This window comes from Elgaria multicarinata, chromosome 3 (assembly GCF_023053635.1).
Source record: "Elgaria multicarinata webbii isolate HBS135686 ecotype San Diego chromosome 3, rElgMul1.1.pri, whole genome shotgun sequence".
Classification (NCBI taxonomy): domain Eukaryota; kingdom Metazoa; phylum Chordata; class Lepidosauria; order Squamata; family Anguidae; genus Elgaria; species Elgaria multicarinata.
Genome location: NC_086173.1, coordinates 54,966,483 through 54,990,642, shown reverse-complemented (window position 1 = coordinate 54,990,642; position 24,160 = coordinate 54,966,483). Strand labels below are relative to the sequence as shown.

Sequence of the window (24,160 nt, the reverse complement as noted above, 5' to 3'; positions counted from 1 at the left end):
GGTAGTGAAATCCATAATTTTAACTATGCACTATGTGAAGGACTTCCCCTTAGCTGGTCTGAATGTTCAGCATCATAGGATGACCCCAGGTTCTAGCATTGTGAGATCCAGTTTTCCACACCGTGCGTCATTTCATACACCTTTATTATGTCCTCCCTTCCTTGCCTTTTTTCAAAGCTAAAGAGCCCCAAATATTGTAACCTTTCCTTAGAGGGGGATTTGCTCCAGCCCCTTGATCATGTTAGTTGCTTTTTTCTGCACTTTCCCAGCTCTACAACGTATTTTTTGAGTTATGGTGACCAGAACTGTACACAGTATTCCAAGTGTGATTGCACCATAAATGTGTATAAGCACATTAGTCATCGTCGTAGTTATCATCATCTATATGCTGCCCTTCTTCCCAAGGGAGTCCAGGAAGTACACAACATAATAAAAAATACATCATTGATACAGAACTAAAAATATTAACTATAATGCTAAACTAAACGTAGCACAACACACACACACACACACCATTGGCAGTGTTATTTTTATTCCATTCCCAATAATCCTCAACATGAAATTTGCCTTATTCAAAGCAGCAGCACACTGGGTTGATATTTTCATTTAGCTCTCCACCACAACCCCAAGATCCCTGTCTTTGCCAGTCACTGCCAGGTCAGATCCCATCAGGGTATACATGGTTGGGATTTTTGCCCCAACGTGCATCACTTTACAGTGTTTCACACAGAACTGCATTTGCCATTTTAATGCCCATTCTCCCAGTTTGGAGAGATCCTCTTGGAACTCTTTGCAATTCCTTTTTGTTTTAACCACCCTAAATAATTTGGTGTCAGCCATAAACCTGGCCACTTCACTGCTCAGCTTTTACTACAGATCATTTATGAACAAATTAATAAGGACCAATCCCAATACAGAGCTTTGGGAGATCCTACTGTTGACATCCCTCCATGGTGAGACCTGCTGTTTATTCCTATTCTCTGCTTCCTGTTCTTTAACTAGTTACTGATCCATAAGAGGAACTCTCCTCTTATCGTATGACTGCTACATTTGCTTTGCTGAGGAACTTTGTCAAAAGCCTTTTGAAAATCCAAATAAACAATGTCTACTAGGTCACCACTATCCACATGTCTATTGACACTCTTAAAAGATCTCTAAAAGGTTAGTGAGACAGGATTTACTTTTGCAGAAGCCATATTGCAAAATCTTTTTGAAGATTTTATTTACAATAATGCTTTCCACCAATTCTTAAGCCAATTGGCCTGTAATTTCCTGGATTCTGTTTTTAAAATTGGCATTACATTGGCCACTCTCCAGTCCTCTGGTACAAAGGCCAATCTTAGGGACATGCGCTATCTTTTTCAGTTTTTAAGAGCTCTCAGATGGATACCACCTGGAACGGGGGATTTGTTTGTTTTCAATTTGTCAATAAGGTCTAGTATTTCATCTCTTGACCAATATTTGCCTCAGTTCCTCAGACTCTCTTCCTGAAAACATCACTTCTATCTGCCCTACATCTTCTGCAGTGAAGATAGATACAAAGAATTCATTAAGGGTGCAATCCTGTGCTTGTTTAAGACAGAGAAAAAGTTCTACAACTCTGAGCATTCCCCAGCCAATATAGCTGATGGGGAATGCTGGGATTTATAGGACTTTTTTCCTGTCTAAACAAGCATAGGATTTTCCTATCCTCTTTAAGTACTTATTTAACTCCATTGTCATCCAGTGGGCGAACTTCCTCCCTAACTGGTTTCCTTCTTCTGATGGCTTATTTATTTATTTATTTATTTATTGCATTTCTATACTGCCCAATAGCCGAAGCTCTCTGGGCAGTTTACAAAATTATCATTGGGAGATGGCCGAGAGTGCTGTGTCTTTTCTTCCTATTACACATCTCCCCCTCATTCTGCTGCCTTCCCAGCTGCCTGCGCTCCCTGATTTGAAAAGGTCCTTTTGGGGAGGAGTTACCTCATGATGTCTTCCTCTGAGATTTAACTGCAGTGTGGGAAGCTGGAGATAATTGTACAATGAAACACAGGACACTCACACACATTCCTTGGCCTCTTCATAACTAAGGTCAGAACAAGAACTCTGAACCCCACCTATGAGAATTTCACCAACATTTTTCTCTCTCCTTTGAACGTTTTTTTAAAAGCACTTTTTTGTGTGTGCACCAAATTGAAGAAGAACGGTCAAAAAATGTGGAAGACATTTTCGGCACAGCATTACGTGAAACACACTAATAGCATCCCTTAAGTATTGATTTGGATCAATAGGTTGGGGTTTACCCTTGCTCAGGAGCGTCTCATTCAGAATCACTGAGTCATACTGAAAAAGTTACTTATTCTCAGGGCTACTGATACGTGTGTGTGCGTGTGTGTGTGTGTGTGTGTGTGTGTGTGTGTGTGTGTGTGTGTAACAACAACAGTGGACTCTGTTTCTGTCAGGATTGTTTAAGAGAGGATGAGCTGAGAGATATTTTTTGGGTTGCTTTTATAAGTGAGGATTTATGCAGATGCACTTTTTGCATGGTGCATATGATTGATGAACAATGTTCTGATACACTGAGGCATAATCTAGTTTAGAAGATACATCTAAACTGGAAATCAATAATGTCAGTGCAGTTCTGTGGAAGCAGAAAACCCCTATGTGGCTGCATCAATAAAACCGCAGGATTTGGCTTCCAAGTGGGTCCCATTCAAGGGTTTTCACGCTACTTAAAGGCAGTGTCATGTTTAAAAAATCTCTAACATGGAGACTCATGTTGCACATTGGCCTCTTGAGACAAGAGAACTGTTCTTCATCAATTTCAGGTACAACGTACACATGTTCCTATATTACACCAAGAGGAATCGCTGTGTGGGAAATGGAAGTGTATGAAACATGAGTTTATATGGCCCAAGAAAAAGCAGCCTGCTTTTTGTGTTATTTATCTGGGAGCCTTCCCTGGGCAAATAGCATTTCAGTGGCCGACTGAAAAAGCAGGGCAGGAAGCAATCACCCCACATCTTCCTATTGCATATACAGGCCAGAGGTGTAGTAAAATCGGGACAGTTATAAGCTAGCACTACTCTTCTGTCTTTTTCAACAGACGTGTTTTTGACGTGGGCAGTAACACATCAGGCAGGCTACCACAGCTCAGCATGTACTCATTGTACCCTTTGCAGGGAGCGCTATTTTATACCCTGTTAATTATTTTTAATCAAACTTTTAATTAGCACTAAAATGCTTTACCAGCATCTTTTTAAAAAAATAGCAAAAAAACCACCAACCTTAAATGAAAGTGTCACACTATAACGCTACTTTTAAAAAAACAAGTGTGGGGGGATGACTTTCCAGTCACCACCATTTTAGCCAGATGGTTTTTCCCTTCATTAAACACTTTCAAGTTACATTTTTGATGCAAAGCATTAAAACTTCATTGTTTGACATTTCGCAGGCAGTCATAGCCGGTCACACTTAAGGGATTAACACTAAAGGAATCATTGCTCATTTTTAAGGAATGCTCAGATTTCTTTCCTTCAAATGGCTGCTCAGGTGACTCGGATGTTCTCCACCCACAGCCACTATATCATGCCTGCTGCTGTGGACAGACCATAGTGGGACAAACATTCAGAAAAAGTCCAGTATCCCCAATGGTGTGGGAATAGTCAATAGCAATTTCATCCGTAACTTACAGCAGAAAAGCCAAGATTTATTAGCGGCGGGACCCCTTGTCTGCAAGCAGCCACACGCGCGCTATATATTTAGAATTTTTCTCCCCAACTTCATCCATTTCTTCCATCAAAATTCTGGGAAGCTTTTGCTACAGTTGAAATGACAAAAGCAGCTATGGCACAAGAGGCAAGTGACTCATGTACAAAGCATTTTCTCTGCCTTCCCTTAGACATCAAATGACTATATAGAGGTCCTATGGGAACAGGTTAGGAAAAAAGCTGGTTTCCGGGATGCTTCAGTTTCCCAGCCATGTTTTCCATTGTCATCAACCACTTTACAGGTGGGTGGGTGGGGAAAATCATTTATGCTTAAATGTGCCCCATGCTGGGTGCATTCAGAACAAAGAAAAGGGACCATTACTGGATATGACATGTTGCTATAGATGAGAAGCTAGTTGCTTCCAAAACAGTAAAATGTTTGCAGACTTTGAAACCTATCTGGCAGCTTGATGTCTCCAAAGAAAACACACACACTTCTACTAAAAACTGTTTTTACCCCCAAATAGCCTAGCCAGGCATGCAGAGCTGCATGGCAGAAGGCAAGAACGGGAAAATGGATCAAGGGTGTGTGGGGCAATCACATTATACGAATTGCATAGACTAGACAAGGTGGGACCCTAGTTGTATGAATGTGAGTGTGTATGAGAGAGGCAAAGAGGTAGTTCATCTGGTTTTCAACCACTTTAGAAAGGCCTAGCCTTTGTCCAAGCAATGCTCTGTGCTACCTGCTACATGATATAGCGATGGCCACCTCTGAACTAGAAATGGTCACCTCTGCAGCTATAGTGATGACCACCTCCACAGCAGCAATGTGTGCATAGCTAAGCACTTTACAGCCACAATTTGCATAAAGTGCACTAGTTACGACTGCAATTTGCCCAAGACATGCAAATAGTATCGGGCCATTTTTAAAGGGGGGAAATTAAATGAAATCCACAAGCAGCACACAACCCTTTCGCTCTCCCAGCCAGTGCCAGCAGGATCTGCTTCAGATTTCAGAGGAATTAAAATTCCACTGAGAATTTCTCCAGCATCCCAAGTATGCCCCAACACTTTTAGATGGCCATTTGTATTCAGTTTTGAAGCCCATGACTAACATTTCTTTCCCCTCCCCGACACACACTACCACCACCATTCCATGCTTTGCAACTGCTTCTGCATTTCTGATACATTAAGAGAGAAACAAAACAAAAACCTGCTTTCCAGCCCTGATTTTTTAAAAAGTAGAAATACTCTAAACATGTGAAGATTCTCATTTTAAACTTATTTAATTCACAGCACCATCAGGAACTACAGGAACAAAATGGAGTTTGCTTCTGCTGCCCTGATGCTTAACACATTTCCCTGGGATTGGGAATAAGCACCATTTTAATGTAGAAAAGGGTAATATATTTTGAAAGTTAAACAATAAAATTAGTGTCTGTGACCATGTACAGGCATGACTAACTATCCCCTGACTAATGTTTTTAAAAGTAGATGAAAGGTTTCGGCAGTGCCAAGGGAGTCCCAGTGTTTTGTGGCATGCCAGTTCTGGTCATTTGTTTTACATGTGTTGGATTGAGCATGTCATATATGGCTTTGCATACCTAGGAATGTACGGAATGTGGAAAATCCATTTTGTTTGCATTTCACGGATTGTCAAGCACCTTTTATTCCGTTGTCCAGTCAGTGACATAATTGGATTTTGTTTTTTAGTTTCTGAATTTGTGCAAATTCGCACCTGGGCAAATTCGCACTCGTGCAAATTTATGCTTGCAAAAATGGGCAAATTCTCCCCAAATGTACATTTTCATGCTTTATCCTATGGAGGGAATGCACAAGGTTTTTTATTTTGCATATTTTGCACAAAATTCTGGAAAGTTAGAAAAACGGTCCGCAAGTCTGCTGTGTCCTCCCGACTGGGGAAAAGCCCATCCGCTGCAGCATCCATGGGTCAGATTCATAAAAATCTGAACTGGCTTGATTCTGTTGAGGATTTCTCCCAACATCCCTGTGTGTGCCCTTTAAGTTACATACTTAGCAAGTGCTAGAGGTATACATTGGGTTCAAAAGATGAGAGCAATTCATGTAGCTAAGAATACAATTGATTTTTAATAAGAATGAGCAACTTTTCTGGCTGCTAGAACCTAGAAGTAGTAGAAATTCTTGTTGAATTTGCTGTTCTATACCATGGATCAGTGGTAGAGCACATGCTTTGCATACAGAAGGTCACTGGTTCAATCCCTGGCACCTCCAGGAAAGAATCCGGCCTGAAACCCTGGAAAGCCACTGCCAATCAGTGTCAACCATACTGGGCTAGATGGACCAGTGGTTTAAGGCAACTTCCTATGTTCCAGTGCTTCCTCAGAGAACTGGCTATTTGGTGGGAGAGGACACCTGGGGCATGTCTACACCATGCCTTTTCCCTGGGATCGTCCCTGTGTTGTCCCTGTGTGTCCACATGATGCACAGGGGATCCCAGGAGCAGGCAGGGATGATCCCTCCATTTCCCCAGGATTTCTGGGACCACTTTTTTCCTGTGATTCCAGGATGATCCTGAGGACCGCGGGTGGTGTGGGCACCTGTCCTGGCTTTTTCCCTCTTCCCCGCGAGTAGCGGGGGTCAGCAGAGGGAAGGAGCCAGGCCAGGGGGAGTCCAGGGACATCAGGGGTGGGAGTGGGAGCAAGGTTGGGTTTTTTTGTTTTTTCCTTACTTTTTTGCTGGAGCGCAAGTGGGTGCAATGGCATGATGCTAGTTTAGATGGACAGGGACAGGTAAGTCCCTGGCCAGAAGCAGGTAAGTCCAGGATCGTCCCCCTCCCTCCCGTTACACCCTATGGTGTAGACCTGCCCCAAGCAAGTAATGGTCTAGTAAGACTGATTTTATCTTTAAGGGCTTTGGCCTAGAGGAGGCACAGGGGAATGGCACAGTGCCTCTCAACAATGTATCTAAAGATGGTCCATCATTGGCAATAATTTAGAAATGAATGGTGCCAAGCTGGGAGGAGAATAGGTACAAGAATGTTTCTCATTGAGTGTTTCATAGTGAGCCATTATGTACAAGCAAGCGGGATATGGAGTCAAGCTGCAACTAGTTCAGAAACGAATGTGTAAAGCTTGTGGAAATTAACAGAGTTCTGGGAGCAATTAAGTGTCAAGATTAATTGGCCACTAGTAGAACGTTCTTTCTGGAGGCCTTCCATTAAAACAGAAATCAAACAATTATGCTTCTGTATACAGAAGGCACAAAAAACCTGTGATGATACCGTTTTTGCGGACCAATCCAGCCTCAGTGCCTGTCTCTTCCAGGCAGTGCTCTTCTGTATTAACATGATGAAATTCAGGAGAGATGTGAACACGTCTAATTATGCACATTACCCAAGATTTTGCAGCTGCTAAAACATTCAATTCTTGCCCACTGCCACAGCATCCTTTCAGGTAGGGATACCAACTACTATAGCCAACTGCAGCTAGCTGAATAAATAGGGCTTTGAGCCAATGGGTAATTTCTAAAGACATATTTGGGAGCACTTACCTGTTATGTAGAAGCCATTGGTTCAAACAAATAGCTGAACACCCACCAGCCTTCCACCACCATCGTTTCCCGATGGGAAAGGTGAGGGCTGAGGGAAACTTGCTCACTGGGCAGCCACCACTTCAAGCCACTTTGAAGAGGCACTTCCCCAGGGCTTCACTCGCCCCTCACCTTTGTTGACAGAAAAGGTGAGGTCTGACTAAAGGCAGCCCAGCCAGGAGCTGCCATGTGAAGGCACACCTAGTGTCTTAAAATGGCAGCTCCCAAAGGCTCCGCCCACCTTGCACCTTTCCTGATGGGAAACATGAGGGGAAAGTGAAGCTGACTCATGCCCTTTCTACACCTCCCGGCCTTCCGGGAGGGAGGGGAGAGGATCTTGTGATATTCTTCTCACGAGATTGTCCCCATAGATCCAGACATGCATGCGCAACATCCTGGGAGGAAGGAGGGAAGTCGTGCCCACCATTTTTAAAAATTGCGCTCCAAACAAGTTTTTCTAAAAAACAACAACAACACAACCCCGCTCACCCCTGATGGGCATGGAGCATCCAAACAATTACTAATTTCGTGAATCACATCTGTTTTGGCCCAGAGATAGCTGGAAGGAACATGAAACCCAAGTAATTCAACTCTTGTCTCAAGGCATGGCATTGGCAATCAACCCTCCTGAGACCCCAATTAAACAGGCAGTAAGCCTGTATACGCGTTGCTGGGGAACATGGGTGGGAGGGTGCTATTGCACCGTGTCCTGCTTGGGGGTCCCTGGTCGACAGCTGTTTGGTCACTGTGTGAACAGAGAGCTGGACTAGATGGACCCTTGGTCTGATCCAGCAGGGCTCTTCATATGTTCTTAAATGACATAATCCAGATCTCAGGCCTTTTTCACACATTACTTTTGTACACTTGAAAAAGCCTAAGTGTGACTGTGACAAGCAGGTGTGAAAATGCTTCAGTCAACAGGTCAGAGAGACAGGATTGCCAGCAGCTCTGTCAAGGGTACACAGATGTGTAATGTGTGAAACAACTCTCGCTAGGCCACAAAACAAACAGCCTTTAATGTCATCGTGGGCCATTGCCAACTAGAAATGTACAAATTTTGTTAAATCTGTTCCATCTTGTGTTTCACAGATTGTCAGACGTCTTCCACTCATTGAGGGAATTGGATTTTTTTTATTTTTAGGAATGTACAAGAATTTTGTTCCTGTTTTCAAATGTCCAGTTGCGCAACTACACATTTCTGCAAATCCCACCCACGAAACTTTTTTTTTTGTAAAACAGTCTGCAAGTCTTGGAAAAAGCTGGACTCTGCTGGTTGGATTCATGGAAAAGGGAGAGGGCCTTTTCAGTGGCGGCCCCCCGACTGTGGAATGATCTCCCCGATGAGGCTCGCCTGGCGCCAACATTGTTATCTTTTCGGCGCCAGGTCAAGACTTTTCTCTTCTCCCAGGCATTTTTAACAGCATTTTAACAGCATTTAACAACGTTAAGTTTGTTTTTAATGGACCCCACAATTGTTGTTTTTAAATGGATACTGTTGTTTTTATACTGTTTTTATGTGTGTGTGTGTGTGTGTGTTTTTAAATTGTATACTTTTAATGTTTACTATTTTTAAATGTTGTAAACCGCCCAGAGAGCTTCGGCTGTGGGGCGGTATATAAATGTAATTAAATAAATAAATAATAAATAAATCTGAACTCATTTGAATCCATTGCGGATTTCTCCGTCCACCCTATTGCCATTCTGTCAAGAGTTTCAGCATGGATAATGAATGATGTGCTCTTGACTGCACTCCCTCCCCCTTATTCTCAGTGCAACACCAGCAATTCTTTGCCATGTTTTGGCCCAGACACCCCTCTTGTGCCATGTTGCTGCCTCAGGATTGCTGCCCTGTTTCCACCCAGGAGGTGGCTGCATCTGTGCAAGATGAGCGCCCTGAGATTCCTGTCTTGTCCTTCTTTATTAAGGTGCCCCGAAAATTGGAAAGCTTGCAGTTTGATTCAGGATCCGCATATCAGCAGCAGAGCTGTCCCTTCTGCAAAACCCAATTTGGATCAAAGTTGTTTTGAAAGTTGTTGCGTTCCAACAGCCCAGAACAAGGAAACGAAGTGCCAATATGCTTAACTAGAAACATCAAAAGAGGTTCCCTTGAAAATAACACTATTTAATTGCATATGTTTACACCTAAGCACTCAAAGAATTAAGAAGTTTCTTGCCAGCATCAGTTCTCCTGGTCCCTGAGAACAAGAGAGCTAGACAGAATAGGACAAATTCAAGCTCAAGTGATTTTAAATCACTTGACGAAGTGGCCCCCATCTATGTCCTGAACTTCCCGGAATAACTACACTCTGTTGGTGAGGGTCTAGCTTGGATCTCCCTGCCTGCCAGCCAGCAGAGGAAAGAGTAATATTCACTTATTCAGCTGAACAATGGGTAAAGTCTAGGTGGGAATCTACACTGATGTTATTCTAATGTTTTGAATGGGTTACTGTGATGCACAGCGTCACGTGACCCTGGGTCTCCAACGTTGCAAATGAGTTGTACTTACAGGTTCTATTTCTTAGTTCCAGCGTGGCTACAGATTCATGTGCCTCGTTCTACCGGTAATTTTCCTCTCCCTTTCTCAGAGCTGCTGGGTTTGCTCCGCCCACTTCCTGTTCTCCTTCCTTCGCCCCGTTTGCTATCTTATCTGCTACAGCAGATAAATCACACCAGCGTTATACTGTGCAATCACTGACAATTGCATGCAAAGGACTCAGAAGTTTTCCACCTTAGAATCTGCTTTGATTGTGAAGTACTCCCATGCATCCAGCGTTAATTGTGCTCCTTTTGCAAAAGATTCGCCCCAGCCGCTGCTGTTGGCGCAGGAGCAGGATTTTAAACAAATGCTTACATCTGTGTAAGCTTTATAGATAAAGACACCAAAATTGGCACTGTAATTCAAATACCAAATTTGAATCAAATTGGGTCATCGGTTGTGTTTTATGACTTTTTTTTTAACATTTCCCCCCTCTTTGCAAAGGAGCTGAGGAGCGCTCAAAGGATCGCTGTAGCTCCCTGCAGGAAAATTAACAAGGGTCCAAAGTCCAAAACTCATGACCAGCAGGGCTTAAATGGGGCTGTTGCTAAAACTTTTCAATTTGGTCTCCCATCCAAACTCTGACCAGACCCAGCCCTGCTTAGCTTCAGCAAAGTGGCTGGCTCCTATGCATTCAGGCAATTCCCTGGAACTTGCATTAAGTTGTTTTGGGAGGGGATTTGTGTGTGCTTATGACTATTACCCTTCCGGCTAGGAATGAGGCAGGCAGTGGGCGGAGCAAACCCAGCAGCTCTCACAGAAGAGGGAGAACAACGGAAACAATAGAACCATGTGCCCTGAAGTTCTGTTGCAGCGAAACGTAAGTCACGCTAGTGTGTCCCGTGATACAGAGAAACGATACAGAGAACCATGTTAGAAAGGGTCACTAGCAACGGTATAAGACTAGTGTAGATCCGGCCTAGGAAACAGCCAACCATTCCTTTGTCCAGGCTTGAACTTTGCAGCTGTTTCTTCCAGGCCACTTCAACCACTCAGCAGGATGCTCCCATGAAAAAAACTCAATGAAAAAATGAGATCGAAGAGAAATAGGTCCCAGCCCCAATAGCAGTCTAGCAACTGGCAATGGATGCCCCCACAAACCTGGCATTCTAAGAGTGTCATCACACAGGGGGAAATCGCATTTGCTTACTGTCACTTCTCCGCCCATGCATTTGTCCCTCATTACTTTCTCTTTTGAAAGAGGAAGTAAACGGCCCAATCAGTGGGCCATTTTGATCCCGCTGCTTCTCCCTGCACACAGCAAGAGAGAGTGGCAACTTCCGTCTTTCAAAACAAGGCGGACTTACTGGGGTGTTTTTTTGTGGCACGAAGAAGGCTAGAAGGGGCAGGAGGCAGACGATGTCGTGAGAGAGACCTGCAAAATCCGTGAGTGCCCAGTAACGTACAGTAAAACACTCATCTGATGGAGCTCTAAATAGCTGGATGACTTGTGCAATGGCAGACCCGGACTAAGTTCTGGGAATCAGGAGGCTGGGAATTTACCACCCACCCATTCCACAGCTTGGGGCATGCTGGGAGTTACAGGATTTTTTTCTGTCTACACATGCATAGGATTATGCCCTAAAGAAATTTGAATTGACATCCCCTTCCCCTTTTATACAGGGTCTTACACAGGGTGTAAGAATTCTTCCTCTAGGTTCCCCCCACAAAAACAAGTAGTTTATTTTATTTATTTTATTTATTACATTTATATACTGCCCCATAGCCGAAGCTCTCTGGGCGGTTTATCACCAGCCACTGGTATCCTATTCTTTCTCAAACGGCATAGGAGCCCCCTAGTGGTTTAAAAGGGTTCACAATGGGTTGGCCTGTGGCTCCCTACCACCACTCCACTTCCTTTCGAACAGGAGCCCTTCCATCCTCCCAGCACCCACTTCTACTTAGGCCAGTAAAGAGCATCTACGCACATCAGGTACTTCTTATGTTATACACCAGGCTAGAGTGTTCAAAGTTTAAAGGAAGAATGGTAAACACAGAACGATTAAATGCATCAGCAGAACAAGCAATTTAGGGGTTTGGGGAGAAACTGCAGGAGAATTTGACTATTCGGTTTTGGCTCAGTGTTACATTAATGTGCCAAGTTGGCCCTAAGACTTCATGGCTAGGCTACAGAGCACGCTTGCCTCTTGGTATCAAATATGATTGACAGCATTTCTCTAGGATGGGTAATATCTGACACAAAAACCCATCACGGAAAGCCTGTCTTTTCCAACAAGGTCATTGTTTGGAGGTGGATCTTTTCTTCTTCTTCTAGGAAGACACAAGGGGACAGGGCCTAATTATTTGCGACTTTGGGATCAGCCCACGGAGATGTTAGGTTTGAAGTTGACCCTGCCAGGTCTGGTTGTTAATTATTAAGAGCAGACGGGCCAGGAGAGGAACAACTGTCTAGCAGGTCAGAGAGAGATGCTTCTTTAACTAATTGCCACTTTACTAGGCATTTCTCAGGTAGGTGGGATGAATACACTTTTGGCTTTTACCTGAACTGAAATTAGCCACCTTACTCTCAGGGCATTGTACGGTCACTTTTGATATTGTTCTTTTGTTTATAGACAAAACAGTTACAAACCTTGTGCCCAGAAGCAACACAGACATGCCTCTTCTCCCCAACAACAAAGTATTCAATTACATATATTGGACACAGATGGCCAGGGAAGTCCCTCTTGAAGCACGATGGTAGCAGATGCAGTGCTTGGCCAGAAGGAGGAGCCCCAATTGCCACATCTTCCTGCTCTGATAGCAAGACATCAGTGCCTGATGTTATTTGGTGATGGGCACGGTGCTCCTGAAACAGCTGCTAGCAGAGCGGTCAAAACCTCACTCTGCCAGGAACCTCACTGGGTGACCTTGGACCAGATACCGTCTCTCAGCCAAACAGACCTTCCAGGGTTGTTGTGCAGACAAAATGGGGAGGGACAAAACCTGAGCTCCTTGGAGGAAGGGCAGGATAAAAAATCTAATAAATAAATATTTAAATAAATGGCAACAAGAAGAGGGCCTTTTCGGTGGCGGCTCCCCAACTGTGGAATGATCTCCCCGATGAGATCACACACATATACACACACAACATGTGGGAGTTAACCCTTTATTGTTTGTTTGTTTGTTTTAAAAAGCCTGCTGTTTTGCTGTTCTTGGCTGTTTTGATGTTTTATATTTGCTGTTTTAGTGCTTCTCAGATATTGACATTATTTTTATTTGTTTGGCTTTGTCCATCACTTTGGGAGCATCAGCTGAAAAGCCGTATATAAATGTTCACAGCTAAGCAAGCAGACATCTACATAGGTGGTCTAGGAATTGACCATTACATGGATAGCACTGCATGCCCCCTTCCTACCAACAGCACACCGGCTGGTATGCTGACAGTCTTTGACATTTTTGAGAACTGAGAATATTCATAAGCATCCCATAAACACACCTGCAACTTAACAAATGGCTAGGGAGAACTTATTTCAAATCAACTGAAGGCAGAGCTCTTCTAGCTATACAGAAGTTTCATAAACTTCAACCTGTATTTATTTCAAGTGTGTGTTGTTGTTGTTGGTGGTGGACATTTGTCTGATATTTAGAAAAACAAATAAACACAGTATTTTTCTGCCAGTCTATGGACCTGTTCAGACAACACATTAAGCCATGGTTAGGCCACTAACTCTTTTGCAGCAAATGGTTAGTGAGTGTGTTTAAACCGTGTTTATGTAGCCACCATGGTTAGGAATGGTTCACATGACATGCTAAGTCATGGTTCACACAACACACTAAGCCATAATGTTTAGCTCAAAATGCTTAACCACCGTGGCTTAGCGTGTCATCTGAACAGAGTTATGTCTGGTGCATTAATGTGATGTTTCATTTGTCTTCCTACTACCATATTAAGTACCCCAAAGTTTATCCAAAGCTAGCTTGACTCCTCATATACTGTAGGTAACTCCCCTCCTTTACTAATCGTAACATCGGTCCTAGTCTGCAAAGGGAAGCATTCCTTTTCCCTTTCTAAGATTAGAAGAAATCATAGAAGAGAGGAAGGAAGTCAGGGAGACATTTAATCTAGGGGCAGCCGCTTCTAGGCAGAGAAAAGTCCAGGGGCAGGGGAGGAGAGATTGCCAAAGGATAACAGCAGTCAACTTAATACTTCTCCACCCAGTTATTTGCTACTAACTTAATCAAAACTTAACTTCAAAGCAGCCTGCAGCTGTATTAAACAGGAAATTGGTCTCTGTCTCTTTGAAAAACAGGCTTGGACCGTTGAACTGGAATGAAGCCCAAAGCCAAGGGCTTATTACGTGCTTCCCTTCTTATTGTGGCTTAGCAGCATGCCTGTCCATTGGAAGAACTAATGGTGAGCAGCCAAGCTCTCTCTGTACTACAAGCCATAGAGGGAAAGAAAAATAAGATAATTGGGAAGGAGCAGGACCATGGATTTAGACTGCATAGACTACGATAATAAGCAGCTTAGCACCTCTGGAAACTCTCTATGGAGCTGTATTGTATTATGTCTGCTTCTGCTTCTTTTTTATGTGTGACTGCTGGCTGCTAAAGCAGAAAGACATTTACCTCCTAAGCCCTTCTCAAAAGTTATTGATGTCCAATATCTGCTGAATATGCAATATCCAACATCGGAGGTCAGTTTTGACTTCTGGTATTTGATCTGGTACGGTAGTATTTGATAGCTATTTTACATTTAAATACTGCCCAATACCTGAAGTTCTATGGGCAGTTTACAAAGATAAAAACCATAAAAATATATTATAAAAAATGTTTATAATATACAAGCATATAAACAGACAGCACACACAGAAATGCACATATATGTAAAAAAATAAAATCAACAATAAGAAAAATCCAGGACGTTATTAAAACCTCATCATATGCTGCCAAATGCCTGAAAGAGGAGGAAGGCACCGAAAAGTTAACAATGTTGGCCCAGGTGGGCCTCATCATCAGGGAGACAACAGAGAACCACCGCCCCTGAGAAGGCCCTGTCCCTTGTTGCCAGCTTCCAAGCCTCCCTTGGAAGAGGCACCTGGAGGAGGCCCTTAGATGATTAATGTAGCGTACAGGTAGGTTCATACATACTGGGAGAGGCGCTCCATCAGTTAGTGTGGTCCAGAGCCATGTAAGGCTTTGTAGATCCAAAATTCAGGCTACAGTTGTATGGACACTCACTGGGAAAGAAGCCCCAATTAACCCAATGAGGTTTACTTCTGAGTTCCAGCAGGCCTACCCAGTCGAATTTTAAGATGTCTGGCTGTTATTTTAATAATGTATTAATTTTATAGGTTTTAATCAGTTTTATGTATTTTATAATTTATTTATTTATTTATTACATTTTTATATCGCCCAATAGCCGAAGCTTTCTGGGCAGTTCACAAAAATTAAAACCATGAAGAACATAAAAACAACCGACAATCTAAAAACACAAATACAAAATAATATTTTTGTATTCTATGTTGTTCCCCGCCTCAATCCAAAGGAGGGGCGGGTAAGAAAACAATCAATATATTATTATTATTATTATTATTATTATTATTATTATTATTATTGACATGCATATGATTGTGCTGTCATTCTTGTAACCATGCACTATGGGGTGGGGGAGAAGGCCCCACGTGAATGCTTATGTAGGTAAGCACTCACCCTAGCAGACATTTCTTTAAAGCCCTTAAAAAGAAAAGAAAATGCCTCAAGGCATTAGTGCAGCTAGGGCTGGACTGTGGGTCTGAAGTCCAGGGCCCCATGACTCTCCCAATGGCTACCCAGAGAGTGCCAGCTGATGGGGACTGGGCCAAACAGTATCAGCTTCTGGGCCAGCAAAAGCATGCTGGTCTCTTCAGCATTTTTACTTTCTTATTATTTTTAAAAAGCATTTTACATTCAGCTGGGCATGTCCGTTGTTGTTGTTGTTGGTATACATATATATTAGTGTAGAATGGGAATCTGTGCATGCTCAGAGGATCTGTGTGTTTTTAATCAGCATTAGCAATTTGTTTTTTTGTTTCTCTAACATATCAGGAATGGCGAAGCAGTTGCAAAGCGTGGAATGTTGGGCGGGGGGAGAAGAGAAGTGTTGGTTGCGTACTTCACAACTGAAGTAATACACAAGGCCATCTAAAGAGGGCCCCCATAAGATCATGAAGTCCAAGGTCTAAAATTGCCTAGCTGCACCACTGCCTCAAGGCATGGAAGGCAGGAATGTAATACTCATGAACACTATCCAATAAGTGCCTATGACAGTCTAAAACTTACACACATCTCTGTCAGCAGAAGCAGCTGCACATCAGGGAGCTATTTTGAGTTTTTCCAGAGTAAGGCTTCAAGTCCTAGAAAAACCTGCAAAATCAGTTTGACCAGTGACCATGTAGAGCCAACACACAACAGTGTTGGCTCTACAACACTACCCCCCCCCCAAGTCTCTGAGGCTTCATCTACACCAAGCAGGATACTGCACAATGAAAGTGGTAAGAAAGTGGTATATAAAAGGCAGGAGCCACACTACTGCTTTATAGCAGTACTGAAGTGCACTGACAACTGTTGGGACCCATTGACACATACTATATGCCGCTTCCATACCACTATATCCTGCTCGGTGTGGCTCCTGCCTTTTATATCCCGCTTTCATACTGCTTTCATAGTGCAATATCCTGCTTGGTGTAGATGAGGCCAGAGAGCCCGTTGGCCTCAACCCAGGAGAAATTTGTTGCACTGAAATTCCACTGAAATGAAACAGGATAAGATAGTTGTGAATAAAGCCCCATTAATTTCAATGAGGCATAAGCCCAACTCTCTTTCTCATGATTGCAGCCACTGTACTGAGCCTAAGTAAGCAAGTCAAATTATTGTCTGAATACACATAATACTTTGAGGATAATGAGTGCGAATGAGAGGGGAGGGAGTTTCTTTCGACTAAACGATTGTACTGTTAATTACTTTGGATATTAATTTTGTTCCATGAAAGAGCCCAACTCAAATAAAATATGTTATTTCCATTGTTAACAATTGCACAGTCATCAGAAATTAATCATCCACATTCTCAAGAGCTAGATCAAGCAGAAATCAAATTAAAACTCTATATTTTAAAATGTATAGTCAATCCATCATACAAAGTAATTGACATTTTTAGCCTTACTAAAAACTATATTGCACTTCCAATCATTATTTTAAGCCCACTCTTTGCATGGTGGTTATTATTCATTTTAGAGTACTTATAGCATTTTTAATTCCAGTCCTTTTCTGGAGGCTGAGAGATAGTAACTTATCCAAGGGTGCCCACGTACAGTCTAGAGTTTAGACTTGGATCGGATCCACTGGATAAATAATTTTGTTGGATTGCTCCTGGATATTTTTATGTTTGGGATTGTAACTCAGAAGCCTCCGATCTGTAATGTTTGAAAGATCCAAAAAGTGTAATCAGTTGGTAGTGATGTGAATATATTGACTTGTCAGATGGTCTCAGCCTGGAGAAATGTACCTTACTAATGTTAACGATGCAGAAAGAGGTGGTGTAGCTGTTGCACTTCACACCTATTCCTCTTGGTCCTTTTGTTTATCCTTCTCCCTCCACTTGGAGTGAGCAACACTGAAGGCCAGGGAAGACAATAGGAAGAGCCCTGCTGGATCAGACCAAGGTCCATCTAGTCCAGCACTCTTACACAGTGGCTAACCAGCTGTTGACCAGGAACCCACAAGCAGGACAACATTGCATCAGTACAGTCCCACCAATGCTCCCCAGCAACTGGTGTACAGTATATAGGATTACTGCCTCTGATACTGGAGGCAGCACCTAGCCATCAGGACTAGTAGCCATTGATAGCCTTCTCCTCCAGGGATTTATCCAACCCCCTTTTAAAGCCATCCAAATTGGTGGCCATCACTACAACTTGTACTAGTGAATTCCATAGTTTAACTATGCGTTGTGTGAAAAAGTACTTCCTTTTATCTGTCCTAAATCTCCCACTAATCAGCTTCAAAGGATGACTCTGGGTTCTAGTATTATGAGAGAGGGAGAAAAATGTCTCCCTATCCACTTTCTCCACGCCATGTACCGTATAATCTTCCATTACATCATCAACCTCAAAGGTAACCTCCTCTTCCCTGGTTGCAAGCGATATGACAGTTTTATGAACAGAGGGTCATAGTGCTCACTTTAATGATTTAAGCTGTACTGCTGATCCCATAATGTGCTGCACATAGGCCTGTGGTCTATTAGTGTGCTGAGAAATAGCACCATGTGGCATTTGGACTAATAAGTCCTTTATCAAGGTGAATTACACATGCAAAAAATGGTGTTAGCTCACTTCTTGAGTCCAGAGGAAGAGGATTCGATATTAGTGAATCCCAGATCAACATTTCAGACCTACTGATACTAACCTGTCAGTCGGGAAATGCATCTCTTCCCCTTTCCTGAAGTCCGTGCTGTTCTCCAGCCTGGCTAGCACGTCCATCCTCTTCACCATCACCTCCAGCATATCACTCATTTTCCTCAGCACCCCTCGGGACTCCATGGCACCCATCACTGCAGCCATGCAAAAAAGCAAGAGAAAGAGAATGGAAGAGAAGGATATTTCACAGTGGTACTCAGTAGGCAGCAAAAACACATTCAGACAAACTTGCAGCAGTGGTACTTCAGGGCAGGACTTTGGGGCCCAACTTAGCAGAATGAGCAGGAGGGCCTGCAAACACAGCAGGGCTGGCTTGCCACATGCTGAGGCCAGCAAGTGGAATCTAAAATTACCTACCTGCCTCACTGACTTGCAGATTGGAATGATGTGCATTGATTACTGTGAAAAGGGTCACAGTGAGGTGGGAGAAGGCGGAAAGGCAGTTCAGGAATTACAGGCATGGTTCAAAACTGGCCCAACGTCACTCCTCATCACTTTGCTCCTGGAAGCCCGTGGTTTGAATGTGAATAATACAGTATGACATGTGAACAACATTGTTCAAAAGGTGAATCATTTCAACAATTCAGTGGTGTCTTGCATTTAGACTGCAGCCCTATGCACACTTGCCTAGGAGTAAATTCCACTGAATTCAGTGGGAGTTACATCTTAGTAAATATGCTTAGGATCACATTACAAATATTATCAGCTTTCATTGCATTATATTTTTACAGTGAGATTCTAATCTTAAGCATGATGGCTGAAAATTTGATAATACAGAACTGATTACATTAAGGGCAGGTCTGGAGTAAATGCACTGAAACCCCCAGCCACTGACCAGCATGCCACCTGGTGTGTTTTACCTTGGTTGTTGTTTTTAGTATCCTTCTGTCTATTTTAGCTCCATCTCAAAGTAAACAATCCTTTTGCATACATTTAATTGTGATCATTTCCAAGTACATTTCATTTTCTTGGAAATGTAGCAACTCTAGCTTTTAGTGCTGAAATTAACTCTAATTCTAACTTGAGCACTGGCAGTTGAACCTAGGGGCATCTTTTTTGAGGATCAAGTGTGGGGTAGGGTGACCTGATGCAAAGGAGGGCAGTCCTCATGTACCTTCACAGTTGTGTAGAAGAATAAGTTTTGGCAAGTGTGGCTTGTCATATGAGGGCGAAAGGATTCCTAAATCAATATTTCAATTTCAAGCAGGCAAAACCAATCCAGAACGTTTCACTGATGGATTGGAAAACGAGAATAAAAATGAAATAAATAAATAAATAAATACAATACAATCTGGAATTGAATTTTTGGGTATCCCAACCTCCCAAGATTAAGGGAAGAGGCTCTTTTCCTTGGCTGTTTGATTAAGAGGGCTCATGGAATCAGGATTCAAACATATCCCCACCCCCATCCCTACCGCAGTGTAATGATCAACATTAATTATCTTCACTGGCCCTTAATTTTGCTTGCCAGCTTATTTCTGGGCAAGGCTCCTGTGCCACTTACAGCTACATTCCAAGCAATGCAAAGAAGATATTTGGCAATTTGAGGGACTGCTTTGGGCGCAACCACAAACTGCCTGGCATGGGAGGCACAGCTAGTCACAAAAAAGAAAGAAAAAACCTGCCCAAATGAATGTGTAGAAGGCAGAGGTAGGAGGCTGAGCCACAACAGACCAATCAACTCCTTTGAACCCACAGTTTTCAGTGCCAACAGAAACCCCTTTCATAGAAGGCAAACTCTTTTTCTCTCCCTGCCCCCTACTACTCTGCCAGCCAAATCATTCTCCCCATCTCTTTCTCTCTCACTCACTCTGGATCACCACCCATAGATGCTCTTTCCATCTTCATTTCCTAAAAATCTCTCTGAGACCCAACATGTAACCCAGAGGCATTCGTGGGAAATAAAGACGACATCAGCTGTCGTCTTTATTTTACCAGGTACTGATAAGAAAATGTGTTTAAAAAATTTAAGTGAAAGGGGTAGGTCTTGGGAGCACCAAGAAAGATGTCCATGGTGCATGCTCTGATAACCTCTTGTCTGGATTACTACAATGTGCTATACATGGGGCTGCTTTTGAAAAGTGTCTGGAAACCTCAGCGAGATTATTAACAGGGACTGCCCAACATGATCATATTATGCCAGTACTTTTCCATTTGCAATATCGGCAAAAACCATCTGCCCTAGCTGCCAGTCCATTTCCAGACCCAGTTCAAAGTGCTGGTATTAACATTCAAGGACTTAAATGGCTTGGGGATAGGTTACCTGAAGGATTATCCCCTCCCATTTATTCCTGCCTGGGCCCTAAGATCGTCCTTAGCAATCCTTCTCTGAGAACCCCACCAAAGGAAGTCAGGTGGGTGGCTACTAGCAAGAGGGCCTTTTCTGTTCTAGCTCCCTGGTTGCGGAATGATTGACAGAGGCTCACCTGACACCTACATTGTGCTCTTTCCAGTGCCAAGTGAAGACCTTATTTTCCCAGGCATTTTAGTCTTTCAGTTTTTGTTTTAAATCTGGGACTGTATTTTAAATCTTTGCACTGTTGCTGGGTTCTATTTGGTTATTACTTTTATACTTTTAGTTATAAACTTTTATATTGTATTTTATGTTTTTAATTGTTGTGAACCTCCCAGAGAACTTCATCGATTGGGCAGTATAGAAATGTAATAAAGCAAACAGTTAAATAAATAAATAAATAAATAAATAAATTGATGCCCATAGGCACCACATTGCCTAGCCCTGAAATACGTACACCAGTTGCTGGGGAACATGGGCAAGAGGGTGCTGTTGCACTCATGTCCTGGGCTTGTGGGATTCCCATGGGCAGATGGATGGCCATGGTGTGAATGGAATGCTGGACTAGGTGGACCCTTGGTCTGATCCAGCAGGGCTCTTCTGATGTTCTTATAAGACCAGTCAGCCAAACATTTTTGCCCACTATTTTGAGTATTTCAAAACACATTTTTCTCTAAAACTGAACTCCACTCACCAGAGATAATAACCTTGTTACATGATTACTTTTCTTGGGGGAAATGGAAGATAATTATGAATCCTTGTTTTTTCTGGGTTTGCCGACTGCATTACCGCTCTGCTCCAGTGCCTTTTAAGAGCAACCTGACATGCAGAAATTAAGTAGGTGGAGCTTTCTCCATCATTTTATATCCAAACCAGGAAAAAGCATCACCTGCTTCATTTACACATTACGCACTGCTGCTCCCATACATGGGATGAAGAAACAAAGCAACAATGTGTATTGGACTAGTCCAAAACTTTATGGATTACAATGGCTCGATCTGCATCAGAATTAACTAATTCGCTATCAGCCTCACTTCTATCCTTCAATGTGGGCAATCCATCTACCAAAGTGGGAGCTGGGAGAGAGTGTCTTCCATTGGTGGGGTACCTCCACCCTAGCTCCATGCCTCAGATCAGTTAAACCAATGTCTCCTTACACATACACCTTAAAGGTGTGCAGAGGAGGTTGTGCTGGTGTTAGCACCTGCAACCCCCAAGATGGTAAACGTGTGATGGGTCAGCAAATGAAACATCACCCAAGAGTTCCTCGGTGCAAGGCCTCCTGTGCATCAGTAAGCAACCTAGGGGCCTACTAGGCCTCAATGAACAACCTAGAACTGGTTGTCCATTGAAACTGATTTATTTAAGCCACACTTCATCAGTTGGATGCCTCAGGGGTGCTCATAAGTTCATCCTTGAAACCTCTCTCTCCCCAGCTTACACTGTACCTGCCTGGAAGCTAAATAAAGCCAAACAGGCCAAATGCAGAATAACTATCCCTCCTCCAGTTGGTAGTTCAGAGTAGGAAAAACTCCCTTCCTGGGCCAATCAGGACAAGAGAGCCAGAACAAATTTGAACTAGGCTTCCATGAGCAACTAGCAATTCCTGCATTGCTTCAAACAGGGCAGACTGCCAAGGGAGCTCTGAAGGCTACATGGAGGGAGAAGGGAAAGCCTTAAACAGGTATGGCCATGCTGCCCTCCCACGACTTGGGCCAAGGCTGACCATTCCCCCTCAAGCTTCCCCAAGAGGTGGGAGCAAAGCACTTCCCTCTCCCCTGATTCAATTCTTGAATGCGTAAACAAATCAGAAGAGGAAGTGAATCTCAGGACAAACTTTCTCATAAATAGCCCCCAGGTCTCTCGAGTGGATGCTCATACATTAATTTTTATTTGTATCTTTCTTGCCTTAAGCTATCCAAGACAGTCAGGGACAAGGAAATAGCATTGAATGCACCACAATTCAATACGGAATAAAATACAGCTCACTGAATGTTTGCAGTCTAAATGAGACACTAGACAAAGAAAAGCAGAAGCACAAGGGCAAAGAGAAAGGATTAATGGAAATATTCGAAAAAGACATACCTTGTGCTTTTAAAAAAACAAACAGTATACACACACACACACACACACCCTCTGCATCCTAATTATCTGAGCAGTGAGAACTCCAGGAGTACAAGTATTTTTTATGCAGAGTTTGGTTTCCTTGCAATGAGGTTACTGGAGAGACTGCTGACAGACGTGTTTGTGATAGGTATGGTTTATTTACACATCTATACAGGCTGAGCAGAAGTGGTGGGGGAGCGCCCAAGCTTAAATGCATTCCAACAAATACTGCCTCCCAGCGGGTTTCCAGGGGCACCACAAGTGTCATAGGGCTCTTTGTGTCTCTCTTCCGGTCCTACCAAAACCTGCTAGCTTCTTCACAGAAACACCGGTTCATGGTTTCATCTCTGGAGGTGGCAGAAAGTGGGGTTTTTTTTTGTGTGCTAAATCTTGCTTTTCACATGGCTCTCCCCTTCCAGAAGAGCCCATCCATTCAAAGTCATCTCCTTAACAACAGCAGGTTACTTGACCACTCTGTCAAAGCCATCAAGGTTATCTCCAGCAGTCGTATTGGTTCCATTAACCCTTCCCGGACCAAACCTTGTAAGAACATAAGATGCGCCACGATGACTCAAATCCAGGGCCCATAGTCGAGCATTCTGTTCACACAGTGGCTAGCCAGATGCCTATGGGAAGCCTCACAAGAAGGGCATGAGTGCAACAGCATCTTCATGGTCAGTCTTAGAACCAAGAATCACAGGGGCTGAACAGGATTCCTGAAAGGTCATTTCAATTAACTACAATCTCATTACAATATCATCTCCTTTGGTATCTCTGAATGTATGAATACTTGGACATTTGTCATTCGTCACAACTAGAGTTGCCTTGTGTATGTGTGTGTGTGCGCACGCATAGTTACGGGACAAAAGCTCTATTGGCTGAAGAGGCAAAAATCTGCTGGTGAAGCTTCCTCCATCACGCTCAACAGTAGGGAAGACATGTTTGTTATACAGCTGTTAAAGGCAGAGAACATAAAAATCATAACAACCCTAAGCAAAGCAAGCTCCTACTTTGAAGATGTATATCTAGCTATTATAGGCAAGAGTGATCCTCCAGGAATATTTATTGCAAAAGCCCCACTGAAATGAGGGGAGTTGTGTAAGATACATGTGGTTAGCAAAATCATCCAACTGCACAACTCAGTTTCAGATGACACTGCTCCCAACCAAGTATGTCTTACGCTAGTTAAGGACCAAAGTATCCTTGTGTTACTGGAATTCCGACATAGTAATGAGCACATTCCACGACTTCAGAACTCTTCTCTGCAGAATTAACTGAAATGAATAGAGTGACTAGTTGAACTGTGAAGCCATTGCCAAGTCAGGCCATTGGGTCCATCTCGGCTAGCATTGCCTTCTCTGGCTAGCAGCTGTAGCTCTCCAACATCTCAGGAAGAGGTCTTTCTTATCCCTGCTGGAGTTGGTGGACCTGGGACCTTCTGCAGGAAAACCATGTGTTTCTACCACTAAACTGTGGCCCGCCCGCCCATCCCACCCAAAAATCTGATGAACCAAGAAGTCTAGACTCACTCACTCCCCACAAAAAAGGATGCAAAAATCTCAAA

At 43.1% G+C, this 24,160-nt stretch overlaps 1 protein-coding gene across 2 annotated transcripts in view; it reads right to left on the bottom strand.

Annotated features, from left to right (window-relative positions):
• MGAT5B (alpha-1,6-mannosylglycoprotein 6-beta-N-acetylglucosaminyltransferase B) overlaps positions 1–24,160 on the bottom strand; it is a 218,547-nt gene that overhangs the window by 113,316 nt on the left and 81,071 nt on the right. For both annotated transcript variants that reach the window (XR_010025196.1, XM_063120366.1), the window contains one exon: positions 18,187–18,331. Coding sequence is in view for 1 of the 2 variants with exons in the window: in XM_063120366.1 (XP_062976436.1) it covers positions 18,187–18,331 (145 nt within the window). In the remaining variant the exon portion in view is untranslated. The remainder of the gene's footprint in view (positions 1–18,186; positions 18,332–24,160) is intronic.